Below are 24,922 nucleotides of genomic sequence, written 5' to 3'. Positions count from 1 at the left end.
TGGTTCTTACGAAATTCCCATTTTAGCTGCAGAATTTCATCCATCTTTCGGTCTATCACCTCCTTGGGGTCGCTGGTATCATTGGTGACATAGGTGCAACATTTTACTCCAATTTGGGTGGCCAACGTTACGCAATACCCTCCAGTAACAGCAGTTAAATAATTTAACACTAGCCTGTGTTGCACCAGTTCTTTCTTGTACGCTTGCAATTCTCTCCCTGTATACCTGAATGTGTCATCGTACATCTCGGTGATATTATCTATCAATTTAGCAAGTTCCTGAATATATCTAAAGTTTAATGTACCCCGAGCGATCCTGGTGGGATCCAATGCGACTAGAACTTGAAAGCCATGGTGAAAGATATGGTGATGGTGTGTTTTTATGTATACCAAGCATTTCAACATGTGTGAGGGTCATAACTTCTGGGACTACTCTTCCCAGGTAACACAAACCTTCGGAACTCGGGGAGAGCCACTTATACGCTTTTCTTCCACATATAAAATATACATTATCAGGGAGAACATAAGGAATGGTATGCATCATTATCATTAAGCACATTTCCCTTGCAAACAATCCTATTTCTGGGTCTTCCATCTGGTACATGCAAGTTTCTGGCTGTATTATTTTAGCACAATAACCATCTGGCACCTTACCAATAATTTCTTTGGTGGAACTCAATGCATACCGGTACCTAAAATGTCTCCCACTAGATTTAATTGAGCGTAACAGATCATAGTTTATGGACTCATTATCAGCTCTTTGTGAGAAGGTCATCGTCTGATTTTTCCCTGTCACTTCCCAACTCCCGGGTTTATTGGGGTTGGTTATGTTTAAACACAAAAGTGATCTATCTTCTTGGAATTGATAGAGTTTGAAATGAGGTGGTTTGGATGAGAGGAATTTTCCATCCAATGTTTTCCCTTTCTGTAATTCTAAAATTTCCGTGATATTCAGCGGAAATGGCACCAACCCTACATTATGCTGTCCCTGTGGCACACCCAGCAATCAGTTTGATTTAACACTTTGCCTACCATGCTATGATAATCCTCTAAAGGATACCCACCCCAGTACGGGTTATATTTAGGCTGGCACCGTTGGATACAATTCTCATCAACTAGGGACCCACAAAGCTCACAAATACAGGAATCTTCAGACGATAAACCTGCACACCATCCCCGAGTAGCCGGAATAACAGCTCTCTTAACAATAACAGTACTAAGATTGGTCAGACACTCCCCTGATTGGCATTGCACTCTTTCTGACTCCACTCCATTAGCACTGCCATCAACTCCCCTCTCCACAATCGGTCTTTCACAGAAACCGGACATTCCCGAACCGACCAGGATGGTGAACACTCTAAAAGAGAATATGAAAATGAACACAGCAGGCCCGTCCATTGCCACAACAAGACCTGCAGATTTCTTTTAGTTCAGGTATCTCACAACGACGTTTTCAATCCTCCTGGAACAAGCTCACGAGCGACAGGTTCACTCTATCAGCCTTGTCTCCGACTCGTTTCTCCACCGGTTGGTTGACCTTTTTGCAGTGAGTGGAATGGACCCAGGTATCTCTCTCAGCCACCTTCAGAGATGTAGTACTTGTCAGCAGCACCTGGTACGGACCTTTCCACCGATCAATCAAACAACCTGAACGCAAGAAATTTCTGATCATAACATATTCTCCTGGTTCAACATAATGACAGTTAGTTTCAGGCATATCATTGGACAACAAGTTCAGTTTCTGCTGCTGTTGTTTTAACTGCTTACTCATTGATATAAGATACTTTACAGTTACCTCGTTGTTACCCTTCAAGTCTTCCTGTGGACTTATAATCAAATGAGGTTGTCTACCGAACAGTATTTCAAATGGGGACAGATTTAGAGGGGGCCTAGGAGTGGTCCTTATACTATGTAGGACCAACGTAATGCTTCTGGCCATCCTAGTCCAGTCTCTGCCATGATTTTACTCAACTTATTTATAATAGTCCCGTTCATCCTCTCTACCTTGGCACTGGCTTGCGGTCGGTAGGGGGTGTGAAGTCGGCTATTAACCACTTGCCTGGCACAGTCGTATCAGATACGACCATGCCAGACTGGGCTTTCCCTAACATGGTCGTATCTGATACGACCAGTCATAGAAACACAGTGGGCGACTTGCTGGAAGTTAACTTCCAGCAGCCGCCCATCTCAGAGGGACATGCCAGTCCCTCTACACCTGCGCCTCCTCCTCCTTTGTGGCCCAATCACTGCTGGCCACAATAATCGGGCCCCGGCAGCACCCCCCTAGAAGCAGCAGCCAAGGCTCATGTAGCCGCTGCTGCTGTGACCCGATCACTGTGGCCAGCATTGATCGGGCAGCCATTTCAATAATATGCAGTAGCGGCGGCTATGTAGCGGAGCCGCTAGCGGGACACCCTCCCGCTGCGGCTCCGGATCCCAGTGATCAATGAGATCACTGTGTAGTCAGCAGCGGCTCTAGTAGCCGCCGCTGCTGCTATGTAGCCGGGCCGCTAGCGGGACACCCTCCCGCTGCGGCTCCGGATCACAGTGATCAATGAGATCACTGTGTAGTCAGCAGCGGCTCTGGTAGCCGCCGCTGCTGCTATGTAGCCGGGCCGCTAGCGGGACACCCGCTGCGGCTCCGGATCACAGTGATCAGCGAGATCACTGTGTAGTCAGCAGCAGCAGCGGCTCTGGTAGCCGCCGCTGCTGCTATGTACCCCGGCAGCCCCTCCCACTTCTTTCCGGCCTCAGCTCCACCTCCCCAGGTCCCCATGTGTCCCGATCACTGCTGGCCACAGTGATCGGGCAAAATATAAAATAGTTATAAAATATGTGTATACATATATATGTATATATGTGTGTTTGTATGTATATATATATATATATATATATATACACATATATATGCATATGTATATATATATATATATATATATGTGTTCGATATAGATAGATATGTATATATATATATATATTCGATATATATATATATATCGAATATATATCTCTGTATCGAACATATATATATATCGAATATATATATATATCTATATATACTCCTGAGGAAGTCCTGAAGGGACGAAACTCGTTGAGGTCAGCAGACCCAGGCTCTCTGTATCCTTGGTTATGTAAAGAGGACTGGGTACCCTTATATAAGATAAGCCATTTTTTATTCTTTTATATCTTGTTTCATGTTCCCCCATACTCTCAACCTAATAAAATCCCGTGTTTGTAATATACTGACGAGAGATTGCATATGTATTCAGCTCTCATACACTGAACATCCAAGCACCTAAGAGGGATTCCTAGAGGGTATTAGGCGGTCCCTGGAGGAGAACATACTACGGGCTATTTACTCAGCATTATCCGGTACGCAGCCTCTACTTATAATTATTACATCATTTGCAAAAATGTACTACACTATATATACTCTCTCTCCCATGAGCTTATATAAGCTCCCCCTAAGGTGATCAAGTTGATGACATCCCATCTAAACTTATCCAGTGTGGACTACTCATCCCTGGAACACAGATGAGCTTAAAAGTGTTTATTTTTGGTACGCACACTTATTCTTACGAGCACTCGGTACTATTCTTTTAAATACTACACTATCAGGCGCATGTCTTCTTAAACCTCTTTTCCAGAACCACTTCACCCGCTAGCCAAAACGGACCCCAAGAGGACTGCAGCCACCTTTTAATTAAGGATCAGTGACTTTGAATCAACTTTTTTACCGTTCACATATTGCACTAGTTACACATTCTTTTGTATTAATAAGGGAATCATCTTTTACTGTGCGCTACCCTCACACTCCTTTCACCATATATCTATATCGAATATATATATATCTATATATAGATAGACTCCATAGGCGGCTCTCCGCGTAAATAAAGGCAACAAACAGGATTGTGATGAACTCGCACACCGACGTTTCGGGGTCCTTTATTGCCCCGTTTTCAAGGTAACCAGTACATACAAACAAGCAACAAATTTATACTCACATAACTCGTGTCATCTCGCGTCCTCGGGAGCTCCATGTCCGGATCGCCACGTGATGACGTCACACCACCCGACCATCACATGAGCGTCTCACGCAACAGTGACAGCAGGATGGGAGACGCCCACACCCGGCGTGCCAGTAACCATGGAAACCCGCGAGGTAGCGAAACTAGAAACACAGATTTAAATACAAAAAATGGCATCAGACATATAAGGTATACATACATATAACATATGAACAAATACAGCAAATATATATATAGCAGTTCTATAGATAAAACAGCATAAGAGATAGAATCGCCCAGATGGGGGGGTAAGGTCTCGGCCCTATAGGCATCATATATTAAGTGAAAATAATGTCATCAAATAGTGTCAACAATCACCACAGTACATAGATTAATAAAACCTACTAACAACTACACCTCCTGTAATCAAAAAAGATTTTTGATTTCAATCCTACTAGACAATATTATAGTTGTGATAATATAAATCGTAACATAAACCATCCATACATCTATAACCAAAAAGCATCAAAATAACAAAAAAACTATTTCAAAGAAAACAATGAAGCCCAAGATGCTCATTCAGACCCCTCGGTGCTAAAGCATCCAGCCTGAAAATCCAGCGTGATTCACACTGTAGCAGCATCCGAGATCTATCTCCACCACGTAGAGGTTTAGGTACATGGTCAATGATCATATAACGTAGCATTGTGAGGTTATGTCCACACTTCACAAAATGACGCGCCACCGGTTGGTCACTGTCACCCACACTAAGGGCAGCACGAATGGCCGACCGGTGTAACGCCATCCTTTCACGAAGAGTTCTCTCCGTTTTTCCCACATATATTAATGCACACGGGCATGTAATCATATATATAATAAAGTTGGTAGTGCATGTAACACGGTGGTGAATAGAAAACTTGCGACCACTATATGGATGACTAAAGGAGTTGCCCACTGTTAGAGATCGACACGTGAGACAATTCAAACATCTATAGCATCCTAATTTAGGCCGTAGAAAACTTTGGGATAATGATTTCTCAATACAATTCATATCCGTCTTCACTAGCAAATCGCAAAGATTCTGTCCGCGAGTATAACAAGCATCGGGCCGAGACCTTACCCCCATCTGGGCGATTCTATCTATTATGCTGTTTTATCTATAGTACTGCTATATATATATTTGCTGTATTTGTTCATATGTTATATGTATGTATACGTTATATGTCTGATGCCATTTTTTGTATTTTAATCTGTGTTTCTAGTCTCGCTACCTCACGGGTTTCCATGGTTACTGGCACGCCGGGTGTGGGCGTCTCCCATCCTGCTGTCACTGTTGCGTGAGACGCTCATGTGATGGTCGGGTGGTGTAACATCATCACGTGGCGACCCGGACATGGAGCTCCCGAGGGCGCGAGATGACACGAGTTGTTATGTGAGTATAAATTTGTTGCTTGTTTGTATGTACTGGTTACCTTGAAAACGGGGCAATAAAGGACCCCGAAACGTCGGTGTGTGAGTTCATCACAATCCTGTTTGTTGCCTTTATTTACGCGGAGTGCCGCCTATGGAGTCTTTGTATGGGGAGACTACGCTGTGGTCTTTCTGAAAGGAGGGCACCTGCTACACTATTTATCTTATTGGGAGTGCCACCCGCGGATTTTCTATATATATTTTATATATATATATATATATATATATATAGATAGATATCGCAGAGCCTCTGATTAGGGATGGCAACCGGCCATCGATGGTTTGCAAACATAGATGGCCTGACTGAAAACAAGTGGTTTGCCACTGCTGGTGGACATCATTGTTGCACCATCGATGGTAGCCCTCAATCGATGTTTAGGAAACATCGACAGTTGTGGTCTACACAGATCTTGCCCAATCGCTAAACAATTGATGGCTTCTAACGATGGTTGAACCATTGATGGTACAGCTGTCAATGGCCATCACTACAGTATAACATAAAAATTGCTATTTTTATGGTATACTGGGTTTTAAAAAAAATATTTTTTTCAAATAAAATAGTGATGGATAAGTTTAAAATTATGTTCTTGACCTAATTCAATCAGAAAAGAAACCGACAATTTTGGAGCGGTTTTTGGAAAAAGAATTTGTCTGTTAAGTGGTTAATACCCATCAGCTTACACATATTTTGAAAAACATCACCTGTGAAATGAGTACCCCTGTCACTCTCAATGATTTTAGGGATACCGTATCTGCATACAAATTCCTGAACTATTTTCTTGGCAGTAAATGCAGCAGTATTAGTGGCCGCTGGGTATGCCTCAACCCAATTAAAAAATACATCAGTGCACACTAATACATACTTAAGATTCCTGCAGGGTGGTAATTGGATGAAATCAATTTGTATCACCTGGAAAGGTCCATCAGTCGGTGGAATGTGGGACGGTTCGGTAGGGATCGCTTTCCCTATGTTCTTCCTCAAGCAGGTCAGAGAGGACATTGCTATATTTTCTGCTTGTGAAGAAAAACCTGGTGCGCACCAGTATGCTCTCACCAACTTGCACATACCTTGCTTTCCCAGATGAGTCAGACCGTGTGCTGCCTCAGCCAGGCTGGGGTAATATGCTTTGGGGGCTACTGGTTTACCTTGTCCGTCCCTCCAGAGCCCGGAGGACTCTTGCCCACATCCCTTGGACTTCCAAATGGACTTTTCCTGAATTGAACACAAATTTTGCATCTCAATTTCAGCATATCAATTGTTTGGAAACACATAATTTTTTCAGTGGGAGAAAACATTTTTAACCCTGCTGCCCATTTTGCAGCTTCATCGGCTCTGTTGTTGCCCAGTGACACCGGGTCATCCTCACATGTATGGGCTTTACACTTGATTACTGCCACCGCTTTGGGCAGTTGGATTGCTTCTAAAAGATGTTTTATGTGTCGGGAATGTGCAACTGGTGCGCCTGCTGCTGTCATAAAATTTCTCAGACGCCATAGAGCGCCAAAATCGTGCACCACCCCGAACGCGTACCTCGAGTCAGTGTAAATGTTAGCAGATTTGCCTGCTGCCAGTTCACATGCTCTAGTTAGTGCTACTAACTCTGCCACCTGGGCTGAGTGAGGAGGACCAAGAGGTTTGGCTTCTATGATGTCTGTGTCATTTACAACAGCATAACCTGTACATAATTCACCTGTGTCTGTTTGTCTATGACAACTCCCATCCGTGTAAAAAGTCACATCTACATTCTTTAAAGGTGTGTCGTGTATGTCAGGTCTAGCAGTAAAGGTCTGATTCAGATATTCCATACAATCGTGTGTATCATTATGTCCGCTTAACCCCCCCCGCCAGCAACTCGTCTCCCTCCACCCTTTGTACATCATGTTGTACATATGGTAAATACGTTGCTGGATTCAGCGTGCTGCAACGTTTAACAGTGATGTTTGCAGGTGCAATTAGAGCTACTTCCCATTTGGTAAACCTAGCCGAAGAGACGTGTCTGGTTTGAGCAGAGTTCAGCAGAGCAGATACAGCGTGGGGAGTGTATACAATCATATCATGACCCAATACTACGTCCTCACTTTTACTCACCAATAAAGCGGTAGCTGCTACACTTCTCAAACAGGTGGGGAGTGATCTCGCCATAGTGTCCAATTGGGCACTGTAGTATGCTACGGTCCTACTGGCATCACCATGATCCGTTGTTAGCGGGGGCTCGCGCATGCGCATGACGGAGCCGTCTCCGTCGTGCGCATGCCCTGTGGACCAACATCGAGTCGGTTGCGAGCGCTCACCACTTGCGACCGACTCTGAATAAGGTCCTAAGTCCTGTAAAGGCAAGGCCAAAATAGAAAAACCTGGGATCCACATTCTACAGTATCCACACATTCCCAAGAAGGTACAAATTTGTTGTTGATTCTGTGGCAGTGTCATGTTCTGTATGGCCTGAATTCTATCATTTGTGAGATGTCTTAACCCCTGGGTTAGGCAGTGTCCCAAATATTTTACTCTGGATTGGCACGGCTGTAGTTTGTCCTTAGCCACCTTGTGTCCTGTATGCGAGAGATGAAGCAACAAAAGTTTAGTATCATTCAAACATGACATAAACGAATCAGAACACAGCAATAAATCGTCCATATTGAATTAGAACAGATCCATTTGCAGGTTGAAAAGATTGTAAACAGTCGTGCAATGCCTGGGAAAAGATACTGGGGCTGTCTATGAAACCTTGGGGAAACCGTGTCCATGTATATTGCACACCTCTGTATGTAAATGCGAATAGATACTGACAGTCAGGATGGAGAGGCACAGAGAAGAAAGCAGAACAGAGGTCAATGACAGTGAAATGGGTTGCATTTTGGTGGGATCTGCATCAAGATGACAGCTGGATTTGGCACTACGGGAAATTGGCTCTCTACTACCTTATTAACACCTCTAAGGTCCTGTACCAGTCTGTAACCCCTCCCACCACTCTTCTTAACCTGAAAGATGGGACTGTTGGCTGCACTAGCTCTACGAACTGAAATTCCCTGTTGCAATAATCGCTCAATTATTGGAAAGACCCCTAATTCTACCTCCTGTTTTAGTTGGTTCTGGGTAATTTTTGGAGCTTCCCTACTGCCTTTTAAATTTACCATTACGGGGCTTACGTTTGCCATTAATCCAGTGTCCTGTCCATCCTTAGTCCAAAGGGAATCTGGAATTTGGGACAACATTTGAGCTACCTGAGATGGATTTTCATTTAAACTGGTAGAGAGATACATTATCATTTGGGGGAGTGTCCAACATATCCCGCACCTCGTGCGCAACTCTCTCTGGGATATCTAGAAATACACCATCAGGGGTGCAATATATGACACATCCCATCTTACATAACAAATCTCTACTCAGCAGGTTAGTAGGAGCCGCAGCAGCCAGAAGGAAAGAATGCCTGGTATGCAACGGCCCAATAGTAACCTCTGTGGACTTTGTTAAAGGATAATGTTGTACTTTACCTGTTACACCCATTGTTGGTACTGTCTCATTGGTCACCTGTAAATTAACGGAAGATTTTATCACTGACCTGGTCGCCCCTGTGTCTACAAGAAAAGGATATTCAGTACCAGCTACATCAGCCGTCATGACCGGTTCTTCCCTAGTACTTCCCGTTAACCTGACTATCTGTAGACTACAGGTATGACCTGACCCCTAGCGTTGGCTACCATTCTCCAATAAAACATTAACGGCCACTATTGGAGCTGGTGCTTGCTGTATATTTGCTGGTCTCTGTGCATGTCCCTTATGGGGATATCCAGGTACTCTCTGGTTTGGGGGTCCTACCCTTTTTACTCTGCAGGTTCTACTTAAATGTCCTGGCTGGTTACAATTAAAACATATTCGTGGATCGGATGAAGACACGGGTTGTTGTGAGGTTTGAGCAGGGGGAAAAGGTCGTGGATATGGGTAGGTATATGGAGGATAAGGGTATTGTGGGAACATGATGTGAGGGAAAGGTGAGTTTGTGAGTAGTGTGTGACCTGTGGTTGTGTAGGGTTAGTAGAATAGAGCAGTGTTTGCTGTTGCGTGGGATTAGTGAGGGCATATAACTGTTCAGGTGTAGGTGTGTGTGTAGATGCAAGTGTGTCTGTTGGTTGTGATGTTACCGTAATTCCTTCCAGAGCTTGAATACCGACAGCCATTAGTTTTTCGCTCTGGGTCTCTCTCTTCTTTGAGATGTTCTTATCATGTTCTATGGCAGATTCTATGAGTATCTATTGTGACTCCCCTCCAGCCAGGTTGTGAGGTCTGAACCCGAGTCTTTAAGTTTTCCTTAAGACCGTCCATGAGTACCGTAACTATCATTCCCCTGTGGTGAGTGCTATCTTTAATATCTTCTATCCCAGTGTACTGGGTGATAGCCTGCAGAGCCCGGTCGCAATACTCTTCTGCAGATTCACTCTCCTTTTGCTTTATGGTGAAAATTTTGTTCCTGTTAACTACTACCGGAAAATATATACCCAATTGAGTTACAATGCGGGAAATGTTACCTTTGTTTACTTGGTCCGTTAAGGGAACGTCACCATCCAATACACAATCCGTGATAAATTTTGTCACGTCGGTATTGCGTGGTAGACAGGCCCTTAACACCACATGCCAATCTTTATTAGTTGGCTCATGAGAACTACCCAAATTCCTCAAAAATCTCTGACATTTGGCTAGTTCCTTTTTGGTATCGGGGAAATCATTTATGATGGAATTTAGTTCTGCTCTTGTCCATGGACAATGCATTACCACTTCCCTCGTGGGCACTACACCGTTCGCATCTGCATTTCCATTTGGAACAGTTATTGTCCGAATGGGATGCAGACCGGTAGCGCTGCTACCTTTGACCTTGTTACCTGGCTGGGGGTTTAATCTGTTGCTGCTACGTATGGTATTAACAACTTCCTCTACAGGTGCAGAGGGTGTTAGCACTTCCCTTGCTGTTACCGATGGAGATGGCGGCACCACTCGTGATTGTCGTGGCGTAGCATCTATCATTTGTACAGCATGGGAAATGGCAGACATTACAATAGGCTCATCATCCACATCATGAACATTTTCTTTATAGTTGCTTAAGAGAGGGTACAAAATGCTTGTTACATTTTTATGGGTATTTTTGATAACTGTACTTGCACCTCCATCCACATAAGGTGGGGGTGGTGCGCGTGAACTGCTGGCAATACCTTCCGCAATGCTACCTTGCTGCACGTGCGCACCATTTTGCGGCTCGCCCGTATTGCAATTCAGCGTCGCGGATGTATTCTCTGGCAATGCGCTCGCAAAGCTAGTTTGCGTCGCTTGCGCATTTTTAAGCCACGCATCCCCTTCATGCTGCCACAACTTTAAACATTCATAATATTTGACCTTTTTCTCTCGGGAGCGCATCAGACTGATGTGATCCCGGACATTATCTAATACATCCTTATCAAAACTACCAATTCTGGGAAATGGTCTAACACTCTTCATCATCATTTTAAACCATACATCACAATACCTTATTGCATTAGTACCGTACTTAGTATGCATAATACGACGGGCCGATACAAACGGCGCTTCCATTAGCAGCACATCATTGTCTAACATCTCTATTGTTTGCATGGCTCCCATTCTGAGACAACTACGTTTTTCAATAAAGATTTAAACTGGTGAAAGACAGTCAAGATACTTTCACTTACCTGTGGACGATTTAAATGGCAGCGCCCACACACCTGTGAAGATTTGAAGAAGGCTACTCCACACACCCGGATAAGATTTAAGAAGGCAACTTCCACACCTATGGAAGTTTAAGTCTGCTACTTCCACGCACCTCTCTACAACAAAGACAACATGTACACCTGCTACTGTGTTTAGAACGGTAAGCTGCTTACCGAGCGGCTAGCACTTAGCCCTTAAAGGTCATACGGTACCTCTAACTTTAGGGAACAAGTTACCCCTACCAACAAATACTCACAGTTACACACTTTTTTCCTGCGCAGAAAAATACACGTTAACCCAGATATTGCCAACAATTGAAAAGAATGTAAACCTCAACGGCTTTGTTTAAACACGTGGCAGCACAACCGGAAGTACGTATACGCTATTGTGCGACCAGTCGCATACACAATAATGCGACTACCACACAACCGTATGACAACCTTTAGCTGCGTACACAAAAGTGCGTCTTTACTGTGCGCAAAACTGCGACTCAGCCGCGTGTTCAATACTGCGGCACCCCTTTAAATGTTAGGTTCTATAAACAAAGGAAAACAAACTTTTTCCTCTCTTGTCCCTGGATTCTAGTCAGCGTCCCTGGCTCACACGAAAACGGGTAGCGATCTCTCAGCACCGAGCGGTTGCAGGTAAACCCTGCATGTGGCCACTCCACCCTTTGGTGAAAAATCGATAACTGTAAGTGCCGTGTGAGCGGGTAAGTGACTTCACTACAAGCCCCCAACTAACGATACTGCCTTTGAACCTCTATATACCCCTGCCTATACCTTCTAATATCCTGCCTATAAACCTCTAAGGATGACGCTAATTTGCGTACGCAGTCATACAGTAAATAAAGACTCCAGACCTAGAACCTGTGGTTCCAAAGCACAAAGTATTATTCAAGTAAAAGTACAGCAGTTACACGCTATGATCCTCATAATCTTAGCGCAAAGAAATTATACAGACCCACGTACAATTATACATACGCAGCGCTCTCTGGTCCAGATGTAGGCATCAGCAAGAAACCCCTCGTCAATCAGCATTCAGCACGAAGACTAGGAACCCAGGGTCAGAGCACATATATTTATACCCCCCAGGAATAAACAACACAATAGAGAAGTTTGTTGCTAATACCATTGGTCCTAAAGGAGAGGGCATATGTTACAAGGCATTTAACAGGTTGGTTCAAATAGACACAATCCAGCCTCTAACAACTGGTGGTCTCTGGTTTCCCCCCTCATGCAAATCCTAACAGTTGTTCATATAATGTACATTTTGTTGCTTGAAGTTTCGGCGGTCCATAAGTTGAAAATGCATGTTGCGATCTCTCCATCGATATTACCGGAATACTGTTGAGAGAGTACGCATCAGCACAATACCAAACATGGCTTACTTATCACGTATAAAACTTTAGTTACAAAATAATCTTTATTTCCTAACAATTATTATAAATGTGCATACTCGAATCTTATACCTTAAAGCTTATGGAACCTTGTATGTGAATATGTAATGTGTGAGTATGTGGGGTTTGATGTAAAGACGCTAGTTAACTTGGGGCAGATGCGTGTGCATGGAGCTAATATTCAGCGTTTTCATACAGGATCTTATGCATTCGCTAATATGCGACTAGTTAACAGCGCAATTGTGCATATTAATGTGTGTATGAGAAATGGTGAAAGATGCAATCGCATGATGCTAATGGTAATATCGCCACATGTACTAAAGTGTGAGTTTATCTAAAATGGCGCTTAGGCGGCCATTCGCAAAATGGCGTCTGGCGATCTAATTTCCAAGATGGCGTCTTGCGGCCAGCCGCAAGATGGCGTCGCTGCGATTCAAGTTTAAACTGATCTTGTCTCAGCCAATTATCCAGCTTCGACAAATGTTATTGCCCTTTTAAATCAGGCAGGGAAAATCTGCAAAAATCAAGGGTTTATAAAATCCAAAGCTTAGTGGATTGATTGTAAAAGTTAGCACTTGGGTGGAGGCACTATCAAGCGTATACTACACTTCTGCTAACATGACTTGTAATATATATACTATCTGTACTTAAGGGCCTGATTCACTATGGATCGCAATACTGTGTACGCACACAGTTCAACTGCGATAACAAACTAATCCACTGCGATCACAATGCAAACTCCGCACAACATAAGGACGCCCACTTTACCTTACACACAACTGTACTATTTAGCAGGATAGTGAAATTATCAGTACAATCGAGTACCATCACAGCCTCACGCTCCCTTGCACAAGTCCTGACTTTACTCAGAAATTGCTAACAACCACACATGCAATGAGACCTCACACTGTGTATGGGATCGCTGTGGATAATTTATGCATGCCCCTGCAACGGCATGCGAACGCATTGGCATGCCTGCATTCGGCCTACCACCTCCCATCACCACCCACAAATTGCTTCCTGTCAATCAATCTGCAAATGGTCTGCGTAGCCTCTGCGATCGCAGTCCCAATCGCAATAGCTAGTTCTTGCACGCGCACTGTGATGCATACGCAAGCGCAGAACACAACAATCTGCCGATTGTGTGCGTATTAGCCACTGCGATCCTTGCTGAATCAGGCCCTAAGTTAGGGTTACATAAAATAGGCATATATACAGTTTTAGGAAAAGAGGAGATAATGAACTGCACGTAGATATGGTACATAGAATGTTGTACTGTAGATAATATACACGTTGAAGTGGTACAAAGGATACAACACACAAAAACAGCACAATAAATGCTGTAAATAATATTGGAAACTTTAAACTAATTTTCAAGATGTACCAAATATACTGGATGAAGAATAGGTAGCAACTGTAACTTCCACGTAGCAGTAGTTTATTCCAAATACAGATATGGCCTTGTACATTGTTACTGCAGTCACGTCAAAAAGCCCCCCTAAAGCGTCTTTTCCACCAGAAATTACGTCTTAAGGTGCCCATACACGGTACGATTTTTTACCTGATATGGACAGTTTCAACAGGTTGGACAGACCAATCTTATGAAAATTGGTGTTTTTTGTGTGTTCTGCGACCCCGATGCTCGTCCCTGCCATCCTCTAGTTGGATTGAATCAGATGGTTTTGCAGAGAGATCTACGATCTTTTGAGTACAATGTGATACACTTCTATGCATCTTCTCCTATGATCGCAATGATTAATCGTACACCATTTCACCACATCTTATGAATAATTTCAAGGGAAGAATTTCAAGGGCAATCGCACAAAACTACTTACCAACTTTGAATTGCACTGTGCCGGGCCATAAGTTTCATTGCCATGTGATTAAGATGCACCAGGAAACTGCATTTATTAATTTGATATGCAGCACTTGTATATCTGTGTGCGACCGAGTCTGAATCTGTTACGAAGTGCTACAGTGCTGTGGATGCTGCTTTTTCCACAGCAAGTTCCTTTATGCTTCATTTACAGACTCTGTCGCACACAGATATACAAGTGTCACATTTCAAATTAATCAGTGCAGTCTTCTGGTGTGTCCTTGTCATATCCCATTGTGACTTAGATGCATTTTTGGGCAAAAAAGGTGATCTGGGCCAGAGGTGTCACAAGGGGGTTGCGAGCCGCACCCGGGTGTCACCCACCGAGGGGCGACACCAAAGTGCCGACTCCTCCACAGTGACAGGAGCCGGATGCTGCACTGTAGCATTGCGTGCAGCACATGGTTCCTGACACAGTGAGGGAGCCGGCACTGCACACAGACTGGTCCCCGGGGCAGTCTTGAGTCTCCAGGGGGTGTGTTATATCAGATAGACAGTAATTAGATAGACAATGTCTACATAGACACCAGATGTTAGACAGTCAATAGTTACAGTAGACAGGGATAAAAGGTCGACAGGGTCAAAAGTTCGATATGAAAATGGTAGACACAAAAATGGTAGACAATTTTTTTTTTTTTAGCCCTGATCTTCACCCTAAACCTCCCCTTGGTGCCTAACCCTAACCATCTGGGTAAGTGCCTAACCCTAACCATGGGGTAAGGGCCTAACCCTAATTCTAAACCTAACCCTAAAAAAAAAAAAAAATGTGTCGATGATTTTTGTGTAGTCCATTTTCTTCTCGATACTTTTGACCCTGTTGACCTTTTGTACCTGTCAACCTTTATACATGTCTAACTTTAGTGTGTCTGAATTTTGTCCCTGTCTAACTATTGACTGTCTGACATCTGGTGTCTATCTAGACATTGTCTATCTAATTACTGTCTATCTATGGTCCGGAACCCATCTTCAGGACCCCTGGAGTGACTAAAACGGGGGTTCGGGCCGAGAGGCCATGCCCCCATATCCACGAGGCCAAGCCCCGTTTTTGCCGACGCGAAGCCATGTGCACTTCTGTCCTCGCCGGTGTCCGCACCAGGTGTCAGCAATGTGATTGACGCTGCTGATCTAGGCTAGCAGAGTAGCATGGAACCTGGCGGATCCCTCATGCCAGGTGTCTCACGCCGCATGGCATATTGAGGCTAGATGTGTAAGGACACATCTGTACCAGGAACAGGATTGTAAAAGTTGGCAGGATATGACTTGGTGATCTGGATAGTAAGAGACTGTAATATATCAGGTCATCAATGTCTTAGAGAAAAGTTAACAATTTCTCTGCTGTTGTGAGAGTGAATTGCACTAGAAAAACAGAATACAGTAGACATGTCCTCCTAGGGTGCCTGCTCCTAGCACCTGGAACCACTTACATTTGTGTGATCGTATATATCTGCTGCAGCACCTGTTATGCTGGTGACTATGCTAGTTCCTCCTGATCACTTTCTTACTATAGGATCAGGACTGCAGGGTAGTAGGCAACAAATTATAGCTTGTTATCGCATACAGTATCTGCAGGCACTGGTCACTGTATTTCAGTAAGTAGTGCTTACAAGGACAGTTACACATGCCTATGTGGTAGGAAAGATACACCAAAATGGAATACAAGAATGTAAAAAATCAACCATGTTTTCACACGTTTTCATTCTTCTTTTGTTCTTCACCCCTGTGACTGCCGTGGCTCAGCCCCCTCTCCACTTAGATGCCAAGTCTGAGTGGGAGATTCGGGGACCTGTGTATCAATTCGCCAGGATTAATATCAGTCCACATTGTGGCAGGATTTTTCTTTTTTAACAAAACTTTCCCTGCTATATATTGGAATTGACTTGCCGGGACAGCAGTAGCGAGAACTTCTATCCCCACAAGTTACATCCCGGGCACATCAGAGGAGTCTTTCACATGCGCACAGTGGGCCTGAATCATCACGGATTGAAACTGCAACAGCGTACGCAGATTGGTCGGTGGTGCGTACTACGCATGTGTATGTACTGCAGTGCGCGAGTTAGCATTGCGATCACTCATGCAAATACAAGGCCATCGCAAATGGAGGGCCCAGACGTCAGCATTTGGGAGTGGTGGCGGGGGAGTGGTCGGAGAAATGCAGGGGTGTCTGTCCGTTTGAACGCCGTTGCATGGGCATGCATAAATTAGCCACTGTGACGGCATACACAGCTTAAGTTCTCACTGCGTGCAACGAGGTTAGCAATTTTTGAGTAAGGTCAGACCTGTTGTAATTGTGCGTGGGGACCGATGTTACTCGAGGTTCCCGATGTATACGCAGGATTGCAAGGTATTACGGATGTGTGAAAAGCGATAGTGGGCATCTCTATGCTGGCTTTGGGCGTCTCTGTAGGCTTTGACATTTTAGACATTAGCATATATTTGCAGCAGACCTTTGTGCGTAATCGCAGCTGCGATCGCAATAGCGCTCCGTAATGAATCAGGCCCAGTGTCAGTTACCGGAGCTGCTCAGAGGCTTTGAGAGAGGGATCGTAAGATACCTCTCCTGCTGGAATGGTTCCATAAGCATAAAGCGGATAACGCCATCTCATGGCATTATCCAATGATGGCAAACTCTGAAAAGCTTTGTTTTTCAGGGTCCATAGGGCTCCGCAGGGAGACATTGGGGGTGTTATTGGGACCCGGAGGACCAGACACCAACAGCAAAGGTTTTCAATCCCGGGATGCCCCCTATACCCCGTCCACAGCGTGAGGGCACTTCAGTTTCGTTGGCCTCCCGCAGGAGCCGGACCACCATTATAACGGGGCCGCATTAAGCAGCCTAAGGTTTTTATTTTATGTTTTAATTTCTTTCTTTTTTTTTTTTTTTACTATAACGGACGAGCAGCACCAGACTGTCCTCCGGTCGTCTGTGTTGCTGCCCCATCACCCCTCCAAGGTGCCATGACTCCAAGCCTATGCTAGGTACTCCCGGCGGGGCTCGGAGGGGGACTAGCTAGCAGGCTCCTCTGACCACAGACTGCAGCCTGGAATTCAGGGGACAGGTAAGGCGGAACCTCGTTTGCAGGGATCTGCATTGAGGCGCTGATGTGGGCATTGGTGCGCCCATGACTCCACTAGACCACCGCGGCATATAACATACTGGTGCAGGGCATATGTAACAATACCAGGGGACCTGGTGGTTAATGTCAGCAAGGGGAGAAGATGCTCTCCCTGCAGCCCCTCCCCCAGTCATGGGTGCCATTCCACTGCGGTCTTGGTGTTCCCTGCGCTGCTCCTCCCTCACCCTCCGCCCCCCCAGAGATGCTCGGCAGCCATTGTCTGCAAGCAGGTCTCCGGGAATGCTGGGTCCAGTCTCCCTGTATACCTCTCCCACGTGCCAGGTCATACAGCTCTATATCCTACCAGCCACTGTGGTCCCTGTAGTTGATTTTAGTGCCCATTGTAAACATGTAATGTTTTTCTGCGTTTGTATGTGACTTGTGGTAGCGCTAATCTCTTAGACCTTTCCCTTTATTCTACTATACCCTGACATACTAAGGTATAGGGGGTTCATTGTACTTCACATTTCCCAGATACTTGTGAGTGCTATCACATACTTTATAACGCAGTTGCATACTACACTGTGCCATATTATCCAGGGTGTTCACTGCACTGTATCATACTGTGTATTGTGTTATTCTTGTGGCTATGGCTGGCAGAGGAAAGAATAACAAGCAGCCTGATGCTGCTCCTCCTACTCTAGTATCTTAAGTCCTGCTCTGCGGGCTTAGCCACAGAGGACCTCATTCAGGATGGTCTCTGTATTAATTGTTACACAGCTCCAGGCCCATCAGCCCCGGTGTGTCTCCCTTAGGACCCACCCTGGGCTGCCTTTTCACAAATGCTGGCAAAACTTGCGGAGCAAGTAGCAGTCCCCGTGGTAGCTCCCCCTATGGGATGGCCGCAGCAGGTACTCCCTGCAAATCCTTTGCCTCCCCCATGGGTAGATGTACTGTCTGCCTCAGTACTATTGCTTCGAGGGAACAGCTGTCCTACATTGAGATACATTAGAGATGCAGCCTCCTACTTAGGTGACACAGCTATGGATACGTCTCTCCTGGCCTCCAGGATATCTGCCACTTCGGTAGTGGCCCGCCGTTTTCTCTGGCTACGTTCCTGGAAAGCAGATTCAGAATCAAAACGGGCTCTAGAGTCTCTACCTTATGTAGGAGACATCCTATTTGGTCCAGAATTTGATAAAATTGTGACTACTTTGACGGCTAACAAGACAGCGTTCATGCCTTCTGCATATAATACAAAGCCTTGGATGTCATCCTTTTTCGGTCCTTTTGCCCTCAAGGAAAAGCCAAGGGGTCAGTCTTTTCCACGACAGCAGACATCAACCAAGGCCTCCAAGCCTAGGGCCAAACAGGCCTGGGCTACTGAATGTCCACCTGCCAAGCCTGAGGACAAGCCTACAGCCTGACGGGGCGGGCCTCTCCCTGGGTTTGGCATCAAACCACGTCAGATGCCTGGGTAAGGGAAGTGTTCTCCCATGGATACGCCCTCTCATTCCTGAAGCAAACCCCCCAGCAGTACTTTTGCACAGGACCTCCATCGGACCCAACCAAGGCCCTGCTTCTCCAAAAAGCCATTTAGTCTTTACTGAATTTAGGAGTAAAAATTTGGGTCCCCTTACAACGGGGCAACGGCTTTTATTCTACCCTTTTCTTAGTTCAGAAGCCCAGTGGGTCTCATCGGCCTATAGTCAACCTCAAATCTCTGAACAAGTTTATCAGGGTGCCCAGGTTTCGTATGAAAACCCTCCTTTCCATTATCCTAGGTATGGAGCCTGTAGATTTTATGGTATTTCTAGACATTCAGGACACTTACCTACATTTACCTATAGCACCTTCTCATCAACAATTTCTCCGGTTTTCTATACTACAGCAATATTACCACTTTCTTGCTCTGCCGTTTTGTCCCTTTCAACGCCCCCCTGGGTCTTTACCAAGATCATGGCAGTTATGGCGGCCTCTCTTCGTCGTCAAGGGATCAGACTGCTCCCATACTTGGACAATCTCTTGCTGTTGCCTCCCCAGAGACTCTTCACTGCCAGCTACAGGTAACCATTGCCTTTCTTCAAACACTCGGTTGGCTGATCAACTGGAAAAAATCTTCTCTAACACCATCTGAAAGGATGGTACCTTTGGACTCTCAAGCTTAGAGAAACTTCCTAACAGCGGATAAGATTTCAGCAATCCAGCACAGACTACGCAGTATTCCTTCAAGGGCTGATGGTCCCCAGTCGAGGCAGTGTTACAAATCAATATCCTGGAACTTTGAGTCATCTACAGAGCTCTCACTCTGGATCAGAATATTCTGAAAAACAGGCCAGTACAAATTCAGTCCGACAATGCCACGGCGGTGGCCTACCTCAATTACCAAGGCGGCACTCAACGTCAGTCAGCAATGACAGAAGTGTCCCGCATTCTCACATGGGCCGAAAACCGATGTCCTAGCCATATCTGCAATGTTCATCCCGGGGATTCTGAATTGGGAAGCGGGTTTTCTCATCCGTCACGACGTGGATGCAGGAGAATGGTCTCTACATTAAAAAGTCTTTCAGCTTCTAGTGGACAAATGGGGATTTCCGGTAGTGGATCTCATGGCCTCAAGACACAATAACAAACTTCCAATTTATGGAGCTAGAACACAGGACCCCGACGCGGCCTTTATAGACGCATTTTCGGTGAAATGGAACTTCCATTTGGCATATCTCTTCCCTCCAATATCCCTACTTCCTCAAGTGCTTTGAAAGTTCAGACTGGAGGGAGGCACAGTCCTGTTCATAGCTCCGGCTTGGCCCCAGACGTCATGGGTACTCCAATCTTCAAAGGCTCTCCATAGACGTTCCTCTTCAACTTCCTCTACATGTAGAACCTGTTGTCTCAGGGTCCATGTTTACATCTGGACCTAGCACATCTGTCTATGACAGCTCGGCTCTTGAGACATCTCTCCTAACGGCTAAGGGTTTCTCCAACTCTGTGGTCCAAACCATGCTCAGAGCACGTAAACCGGCCAGGATTTACCACATAATATGGCATATGTATTTCCAATGGTGTGCTCCAAGTAACTATGATCCGCAAGTCTTTAAGGTTTCTCAAATTCTTGCCTTTCTTCAGGCTGGACTGGATCTAGGCCTCTGCCTAGCATCTCTGAAATTTCAGGTCTCTGATTTGCCTATCTGGTTTAAGCGCAGAATTGCTACTAAACCAGAACCTCCTGTGGCTCCATGGGATTTGTCAGTGGTGCGCCAAGCACTTCAGGAACCTCCATTCGAACCCCTGGAATCAATGGATGTCAAGTGGCTCATTGCGAAGACTCTGTTTCTTCTGGCTATAGCATCTGCCCGTCGGGTATCGGATTTAGGGGAGCTTTTATGTCGCTTCCCCCTTTTAATATTTCATTAGGACAGGGCTGTTCTTCGTACATGCCCGGGCTTCCTTCCCAAGGTGGTGTCTCGCTTCCACCTGAATGAGGGAATTGTGGTTCCGGCATTTAATTTATCAGACTTCTCGGCAGGTGAGGCCTCGTTGGATGTGTTCCGTGATTTGAAGATCTACGGGGTCCGCACTACTACCATCAGGAAATCGGACTCCCTCTTTGTCCTATATGGATTCCACAAGAAGGGATGGCCAGCTAACAAACAGACTCTGGCCAGATGGATTTGCATGACTATCCCACAGGCTTACCGACAGACTGGCTTTCCTATGCTGGCTTCAGTATCTGCTCATTCTACTCACTCTGTGGGTCCCTCATGTGCAGGCCGGCGGGTAGCCTAAGCTGAACAGCTATGCAAGACAGCCACCTGGCCTTCTGTCTACACCTTTCTCAGATTTTATGCCTTTGATACATTTGCCTCTCAGGATGCTACCATCGGGGGTAGGGTTCTCCTATCAGTTTAGGAGCGTTCCCGCCCTTGAACAACTGCATTGGGACATCTCCAATGTCTCCTTTTGGAGCCCTATGGACCCTGAAGAAGAAAAGGAGAGTTAAGGTAAAATTTACCTTCGTTAACTCTCTTTCTTCGAATTCCATAGGGTCTACAGGGCACCCGCCCTGATGCTCCTATGGGTTTCTTCTTCTTGTCACTTGTTCCCTTCTCTGTGTGAGAGTGTGATTCTTAGGTGTACCAGTATTCCTTCTCTCCTATCCTGCTCCTGCCTTGGGCTTGTTAACAAAACTGAAGTGCTGTCAGGCTGTGGGTAGGGTATAGGGGGAAGGACCGGAGCATCCTGGGATTGAAAAGCTTTGCTGTTGGTGTCCGGTCCTCCAGGTCCCACCTACACCCCCCAATGTCTCCCTGTGGACCCTATGGACTTCGAAGAAAGAAAGTTAAAGAAGGCAAGTTTTACTATAACTCTCCTTTTTTTTTTTTTTAGTTTGATACATAGGAGTCAGAACATAGGGCCTGATTCAGAGCCGCTCGTAAGCGGCCGCTCGTTCGTTCCGAGCGATGTTTTCCCAACTGCGCATGCGTACGGATCGTAATACGCATGCGCGAACCAGTCAGTGCGGCCGAAAATAGTTTGTTCGCTAAATAGCAAATGCCTGCTAATATGAGTGACAGGAGGAGGTGTATGTGGGTGGTAACAGGGGAAGGAGATCAGAACGCAGGCGTGCTTAAAGATCAAAAGGGGCGTTTTATGGGTGTGCATAATTAATACAGCAGCGTCACTGACCACGTCACTGGGTTATTTTATAGTCAGAACTGCTTGCAAATTTGTGGTAGGAAAAACCAACCACAAGAATAGCGAGCAGTTCATACGCTGGTCGATGTACTCGATTAATCTAATAAATAGCGGACATGACGTAGGATGCGAGCGGCCAGGGGGTGTAGTTATCCAATAAAACGACCGCAAGTTTTGTTCGCTCGTTCAGACATAGAGGCGTGAACAGACCGCAAACAGCGAACGGTTCATTTGAATAGCCACCCCTTTTTTGGAACGAACGACCGCAAATAGCGACCGGCTCTGAATCAGGGCCATAGTTCCTATTAAGAATAATGTAGATTGCAGTCTTCATAGCTAATTAGCCATCTGCAGGAGAATTTTTGTGAGTTCTTCCGGGACCACAGTTCTCTGGTTACTGCAAATTAACTGGAGCAGTGCCCACCACCACTTTTGACCTCCATTCCCTCTGGACCACTAGGATGATACATTATTATTTAATTAATTATATACCATATTAAAATAAATGTTTATGTTAGGCATTTCATATTCCACACTCTGCAAACAGTTGTGAATTAACCCCTTTGACCCCACAGAAATGGCCATTGACCCTTTATTAATTCCTATGGGTGTGTTTATATATGACTATTTCTGATGGCTGTGGCTTCTTGCAACACTTATCTACCTTGACAAAGGTCTGTTATCAGACCGAAACGTCGGAGCATGTGCTATAATACTGGTGTTATGTAACAAATAAAGGACATTTTATTACTGCATTGGTGAGTGCCCTCCAACCTGTAATTTTATATAATATGTATAATATATCCCAATACTGCCCCAGCACTCCAGCTTATCACATATAGCAGACAACAGCTTGCTCCGGTGCCCTCCTCAGGTGTCTGCACCCCCACAATATACTCCAGTAACACATGAGGCAGCCTACGCAGTATATATGTATGTATGTGTGTATATATGTATATATATACTGTGTATATGTGCGTATATATAAAGTATATACCTTGTAGGAAGGAAAATAGCATTACACGGTTGCTTATTTTAATAATAAAGTGATAATAATAAAGTGATATGACAAAGGACTTTATTTTGTTTTCCTTATTTTTTTATCATTAGGACATTCAAGAGAGGAGAATATGGATGAGCGGATCAAGCATTGTAATGAGCGATTACTAATGGAGAGATTCGACAGAGAGCATGCAAAACTGCTTCGGTGAGCATGTAAAACTAATAACAAAAAGAACACAAATTATTCAACACTTACTGATTAAACAACATAGGATTTCAAATTTAGCATACATAGATCATTAATATTGTATATGTACTGAAATAGTTGTTTATGGTCTGTGCAATAAACTGAAAATGATGTATGTTTATTTTTAAAATAAATCATTGCAGATTATTGTAAAGGCAGGTATCCACTACCCGACAGTGAAAAGACTGAACGATAACGACATCGTTATCGTTCAGTCATTCACTACACTGCAGGGTTCCCACACTGAACGATATGTCGTTCAGTGCAGGCACAAACAATCATCTGCAAACATGCTGAACCTGACGATATTGTCAGGTTGACCAGCTTGTTTGCACGTTGATAGATGTCTAAAAGACCAAATTTTCAAACGATGTTCAAACGATTATGGAACGATTTTATCGTTATTGTTCAATCGCTCATTTTAATCGTCTAGTGGATAGGCACCTTTAGACTAATATTTTGGACAAGTCATTGGATGGATCACAAGCAATCAAATCCATGATCTAATTGGTACCTGTAGCTGTCATGGGCTTTATTATTCGTCTGTGTCCGCCACCCCTTTCCATCTCTCTCACTCTCTTCCCCTTGTCTCTCTTTCATTCCCCTCTCTTCGCCCACCTTGTTCCCTAGCAGTATATTTACTAAAGTGCAGGTTTTTAGAAGTGGAGATGTTGCCCATAGCAACCAATCAGATTCCACTTAACATTTATCTAGAACCTTCTTGAAGATAATAGCTAAAATGTAATTGGTAGCTAGGGGCAACACCTCCACCTCTGAAATCTCTCTCTCTCTCTCTGTCTCTCTCCCCCTCCCTCCCCTGACCAGGTGTGCTCAATACTCTGTAATGCCAGGTCTGGCCCTCACCAGCAGTGACATGCTGTTCTGTCACTCCACATAGCTGGAGGACATATGACCGACACATTGTTTTTGTTTTACAAAAAAGCATACATCAGTGGTTCCCAAACTTTTTTGAATCACGGCGTCCTAGAATATCGGCATTGTTATTTTAGTTAGTTTGTATTCTTCAATAACAAACTTAAGCCAAAAGTTTGTTATTGAAGAATACAGAAAAAAAATGTAGTAAAGGAAGTAAATTGTGCTGACCTGTCATCGTTAGGTTCAGTTATGTGGCGGTGGACAGGTTTACGCTTCAGTTTGTCCACATATTTAAATTACATTGACCATAAATAATTTTATTTCATGATGGACCACCAACCTGAGGCTCCCCTGCAAATGTTCCGAGGCACCCCAGAGTGCCAAGGTGCACAGTTTGGGAACCACTGGCATACATAATAAGAAAATTATGACATAGAAGCAGTGGCGTAACTAGGGTCTATGGCGCCCAGGGAAAGATGAAAAATGGTGCCCCCAACTGTGTGCACGCACCAAATATGGGCGTGGCCACATGCCACAAGGGGCGTGGTCACATGACACAAGGGGCGTGGCCACTGAAAAATGTGG

The 24,922-nt window shown here is 44.8% G+C and overlaps 1 protein-coding gene across 8 annotated transcripts in view; it reads left to right on the top strand.

Moving 5' to 3' along the window:
- Nucleotides 1–24,922, top strand: part of TNRC18 (trinucleotide repeat containing 18) — a 416,103-nt gene that overhangs the window by 104,042 nt on the left and 287,139 nt on the right. For all 8 annotated transcript variants that reach the window (XM_088456240.1, XM_088456241.1, XM_088456243.1 and 5 more), the window contains exon 5: nucleotides 23,323–23,419. In XM_088456240.1, the coding sequence (XP_088312366.1) occupies nucleotides 23,323–23,419 (97 nt within the window). The remainder of the gene's footprint in view (nucleotides 1–23,322; nucleotides 23,420–24,922) is intronic.

This window comes from Taudactylus pleione, unplaced genomic scaffold (assembly GCF_031769625.1).
Source record: "Taudactylus pleione unplaced genomic scaffold, aTauple2 ptg000690l, whole genome shotgun sequence".
Lineage (NCBI taxonomy): Eukaryota > Metazoa > Chordata > Amphibia > Anura > Myobatrachidae > Taudactylus > Taudactylus pleione.
The sequence above is the reverse complement of the archived record's forward strand: the minus strand, read 5'-3'. Positions and strand labels throughout refer to the sequence as shown.